This window comes from Galeopterus variegatus, unplaced genomic scaffold (assembly GCF_000696425.1).
Source record: "Galeopterus variegatus unplaced genomic scaffold, G_variegatus-3.0.2 Scaffold823, whole genome shotgun sequence".
Taxonomy (NCBI): Eukaryota; Metazoa; Chordata; class Mammalia; order Dermoptera; family Cynocephalidae; genus Galeopterus; species Galeopterus variegatus.
Window position 1 is genome coordinate 193,683 of NW_007726934.1, and position 5,452 is coordinate 199,134.

General features: G+C 41.0%; 1 protein-coding gene across 1 annotated transcript in view; it reads right to left on the minus strand.

The window, feature by feature from the left end:
* MAPKAPK5 (mitogen-activated protein kinase-activated protein kinase 5) overlaps nt 1-5,452 on the minus strand; it is a 41,040-nt gene that overhangs the window by 22,351 nt on the left and 13,237 nt on the right. Inside the window, exons 4-7 of the mRNA XM_008572704.1 lie at nt 5,043-5,140; nt 3,849-3,957; nt 2,215-2,304; nt 1,374-1,469 (exon numbers count right to left, since the gene is read on the minus strand). Coding sequence (XP_008570926.1) covers nt 1,374-1,469; nt 2,215-2,304; nt 3,849-3,957; nt 5,043-5,140 — 393 coding nt within the window. The remainder of the gene's footprint in view (nt 1-1,373; nt 1,470-2,214; nt 2,305-3,848; nt 3,958-5,042; nt 5,141-5,452) is intronic.

Consider the following 5,452-nt stretch of genomic DNA (forward strand, 5'->3'; position numbering starts at 1 on the left):
AAAAAAAAAAAACAAAAAACTTGTAAATCAATGTTCCTAACAGCTTTATTCATAGTAGCCAAACATGGGAAACAACCCAAAATGGCCATCAGTCCCTGAATGGAAAAACAAATGTGGATTAGCCATATAATAGAATACTATCTAGCAATAAAAAAGAACTAACTACTGATACATGCAACAACAAATATGTATCTCAAAAACATGCTGAGCAGAAGAAATGAAAAAGTTCATGATTTCATTTTTATGAAATTCTACAATAGGCAAAACTAATCAACAGTGACAGAAAGCAAATCAGCAGTTGCCCGGAGCCAGAGGTTAAGTTGGGAGGGGACTGACTGCCAAGGGGCACAAGGCAGCTTGCAAAGCGACGGAAATGTTCTGTATCTTCACTGTGATGGTGGTCATATGGAATAGACCAACATGGTATCTGTCAAAACTCAAACAAGGGCCGGCCCGTGGCTCACTTGGGAGAGTGTGGTGCTGATAACACCAAGGCCACAGGTTTGGATCCCTATATAGGGATGGCCGGTTAGCTCACTTGGGAGAGCGTGGTGCTGACAACACCAAGTCAAGGGTTAAGATCCCCTTACCGGTATATCTAGCAATAAAAAAGAACTAACTACTGATACATGCAACAACAAGTATGTATCTCAAAAACATGCTGAGCAGAAGAAATGAAAAAGTTCATGATTTCATTTTTATGAAATTCTACAATAGGCAAAACTAATCAACAGTGACAGAAAGCAAATCAGCAGTTGCCCGGAGCCAGAGGTTAAGTTGGGAGGGGACTGACTGCCAAGGGGCACAAGGCAGCTTGCAAAGCGATGGAAATGTTCTGTATCTTCACTGTGATGGTGGTCATGTGGAATAGACCAACATGGTATCTGTCAAAACTCAAACAAGGGCCGGCCCGTGGCTCACTTGGGAGAGTGTGGTGCTGATAACACCAAGGCCACAGGTTCGGATCCCTATATAGGGATGGCCGGTTAGCTCACTTGGGAGAGCGTGGTGCTGACAACACCAAGTCAAGGGTTAAGATCCCCTTACCGGTCATCTTTAAAAAAACAAACAAACAAACAAAAAAAACTATACTTGAAGTAGGAGTATTTAATTGTATATAAATCATACCTCTAAATCATACCTCAACAGATTTTATTTTATTTTTCTGGTGGGTGGCCAGTACAGGGATCCCAATAGATTTGATTTTAAAAGAATAAAATGTCTACAGCTAACAAAGGAATCTGTAGGTTTCTGAAGCTGAGTTCTCCCCCTCACATCTGTAATACATGTCTACTTGAGCTGTAGAATAGAAGGAATGTGAATCTATATGCAGCGTTGTGATCTATCTTAGGGCAGAAAGAGCACATGCTTACCTGAGGTGCTACATAATAAGGGGTGAATTGGGGTGTCATCAAGTCACCTTGGTCAATTTTGGCAAATCCAAAGTCACATAACTTCACTGGAGCATCCTGAAATAAAACAAATGAGAGTCACCTCTCCAGAGTCCCCAGTAAACATTAAAGGAAAATCCAGGTGCAAGACATGTTACCCTGAGCTCTCACAAGTTTCTGGCTGAGACCTGAGCCTATGAATAACATGTCCCCAGGTCTGGAGACAATGATTCATATTGAGGAATTGTTCTCAGTAATACAGATGTAAGATATTTCTACCCACTCACATAGTTAGCCTTGTTTTATAACTTGTAAAGGCAGCACTAAAATCCAGGTCTTAGCCTACGGCCCCTTCATATTAAGGGCCCAACACCTCTCATCAGTGCAAGGCACTGCTTCACTCAGCATCAACCATAAGTGTCACCATACCCAGAACAACTTATTTGGTGGGACATGGGAGAGGGGACAGAAGGCAGGGCTGAAGGGGAAAGCATGCCAGATCAGGGTTAGCAGCAAATGAAACTATGTTTCAATGTAATATATAACAGCATATACATTTCTGCCCTTTCTCAAAGTCCCTCCAAATAATACCCCAAATCATAAGTCCCACAAATACATTTCAATATCATACAAAATTATCAATGCCAGGGGTACAGTACAATTTCTCGGAGCCTCTAGCCAGGGAACAGGTGAAAGAAATAAGCTGTTAGAAGTACTTTGGCTTAAAGCTCCTTCACCATGAGCATTCCAACCACAAACACACCCACTCTTGAACTGTGGTAAGAGTGGCAGCACTAAAATGCAGAAAAGCAAGTCTTCTCACCAAAGAGTTATCCTTGAAAAGCAGATTTTCAGGCTTGAGGTCTCTGTGTGCGATGTTTAACAAGTGACAATGCTGTAGAGCCAAAGCTATCTGAAAAAGGACACAGTGGAACAACCAACTCTTAGAAAAGATCAATCTTTAATACTCCTGGTGTAGAGCACTCAAGATGTTAAAAAAAAAAACAAAAACAAGCTTTCATCAAGTCAATTAGGACAGGTCAATTTCAATTTAAAATTAAGACTTCAGATACCAAGAAATAGAAAACGAATTAAGCTCAGTTTAACTGCAACCTGTATTTTGTTAAACAGAGAAAAATACGACAGTAAAATAAGTCTTAGAACAGACTGATGGTTTAAATCCTGTAAGAAATGGGGAAAATGAAATGCTCCCACTTTCACACATCTGAGGCGTGGCAGGCACTGCAGAGGCAACACTAATCTGGGCAGTCTTCAGCAGGGTGGGATTCCCACAGCAGGGCTTGCAGGATCGCCTGGCTCAGAAGAGAGCTGCACTCTCCAGGGAGCAGAACAGCTAGCTCTGCATACAGGAAATCAGCTGACTGTATTTTTCCAACTGAGGTTCCAGTTTGCTCACCCTGCTTGTTGAAAATGTTGCCTGTTTGTGTGGATTTAAAGGGTTTTTGTTTTACAGAAGATCGTCAGAGTTCATCCTTTAGTCCTAATACTTGAAAAATGAAAGGTGTAATTTTTAAAATCAAATAAAAAAGAACAGATTCTACCTGTTCTTCAACTTTCAGTATGGGAATTTCAGCAATCCAAATACCAGTTCCTCCCTATCAGAAAGAAGGCATCCAAAAATCCTTGAGGCTCATGGAAAATTTGAAAGAACTTTTTAATTAAGAACTAATTGGGCTGTGCTTCCTGCTTTTCTTTGCCTTGCTTGCTCGGTCTGAAGGTAAGCCTTGAGGGTTTAGTTTTTCACCTCAAGAGGTTATTACCAGTTGGATTCCTAGTATTGCTCGTGACATAAATCATTTCTATAGCAATAAAATGTGATGTCAAAATAGAATAGGGCTGGCCAGTTAGCTTAGTTGGTTAGAACACAGCCTTATAACACCAAGGTCGTGGGTTTGGATCCCCATACTGGCCAGCCACAAAAAAGGGGGAAAAAAAAAAAAAGAATATAACCAGGAATAGCCCAAAATTGCAAAGATCTTAGAATATTATTAAAATCTGAAGAAATGAGAGAAAGGTGACTCATATGCAAGATGCATCTTATGTATAAATTGTCTTAGAACATATTTTTATACCATACAATCTTTCGGGTGGTATCAGTAGCATTTTATCCCAAAGTCTAGCAACAGTGCTGGGAAGCTATATGTCTAAAGATATCTACAGTCCCCAAAGGAGTTAAGATTACCTTCCTTCCAGAGTTTGTTTAATCTCACAATAGACCTCAGGAAACAGCTGACAACCAATTACAAATACAGTAGCCCCCCTACCAAGTATAAAGGGGGTCACATTTCTCCTGTCAAGACATCTTTTCTGATTACATAACAAAGCAGGCAATAAGAAGTCAAATAGAGCTTTCTTTAAGCTTTCTTTTATTCCCCCCAATGAAATTGTGCTAGTTAACCAACACTGTTGGCAGTTTGGTACCTGGGGTTAACTTGCCTGCTTTGTTACTTGGCTGGCTTGCTTCTCTGTAAAGTGCCGGTGCTGGCTGATTCTGTGAAATAGCTCTCCCCCTTCCATCATCTCCATTACAATTAAGAGTCGAGCCCTGTTTGAAAGCATTTGATTTTGTTAAGTTAAAACAAAAACAAAAAAACAAACAAAAAAACCCCTGAAACATCAAGGAGCTGACCTAAAGCTATCTCACCTACAAAGTATGTAATCACTTCCTATATCAAGAGGAACATAACTACTAAATAAGAGCAAAAATTCTCATGTTCTCAAAAAAAATCTGTGAATTTTGATTACCATTGATATAAATGCCTCCAACTTCCATACAAATGCTTTCACCAACAGAGCACAGTTGTGAAAAATAATCATTTAATTCCCATTTATTTTTAAAATTCCATCTTTCTCCACCTGGAAAATTCCTACCTTCCCTTCAAGTCCTGGCCTCCACACAGCCTATGGGAGACACCTCACCTCCCAGACTACAGTTAGCAGTTCCCCTTCTTTGTAAGCTCTCGGTATTTTACAGATTCCTCTTTTTAGTGCCTACTCGTTGCTATGATGATGGGTTTACATCTTAGTCTCCCAAAAGAAATCATACCTTATTTAATACTGAATTCCCTAGAAGAGACTTATAATGCCACTCAATGTGCTTGCCAAGCATTTGGCAGCTAAAAAATAATGTTGATCTCTTCCTTTAAAAGAAAAGTCAGATGAAGCAATAAGGGCTTTTTCTATATCAACCTGTAAGACTTTGCCTAGAATAACATTTGGGCCCCATTCACTGATTTGAAATAGAATCTGTTTAAATTCCACATTAAATGCTTTTATTAAAAAGAAAAGGTAATCAAAATAATCAGGAGGGCTAGGAGAGTAGGTGGGGTATAGGTGAAACCAGATTGGCCGTGAGATAGTGAAAAAAGATGGTAACTGTTGAGGCTGATGATGAGTACTTGGCGATTCATTACATAACTGTCTGCTTTTAGAAATCTTTGAAATTTTCCAAAATACAAAGAGAGAGAGAAGGAAGGGGAGAGGGGGAAAGGAAGGGAGCTGCGGAAAGGAAAAGGAAGGGGAGAGGAAAGGAGGGAGAACAAGAGGAAGGGAGAGAGAGTACATAAAAGAGAGGAAGACTGCTTCACTTTGGCCTACATGTGGGCACATGAAGATCCCGTTTGATCTTACCTGGGGCTGGACTCATGAGGAAACTGTACACTGTTGGCAAACACTTCCATAATCTGAACTATATTGGGGTGTGTGGCACACATCATGTGCAGACGTACCTTAAAGAAAACAGAGGAAAGTTTCTGTACATAGGGGATGCCAACATTTTCTCTCCAAACTTCCCTCCAAAAAACTGACCACACTAGGTGCAAGGGGATAAGCCTATTACAGTAAAAACCTTATCACCTAGAATGATGTAAAAAATAAGTGTTGTCGGGCCGGCCCGGTGGCGCACTGCTATAGTGCGCCGCTTGGGAAGCGCGGCGGCACTCCCGCCGAGGGTTCGGATCCCACATACAGACCGGTTCCCGCTCACTGGCTGAGCGAGGCGCGGGAGCATCACCAAGGGCTGCGATCCCGTTGCCGGTCCC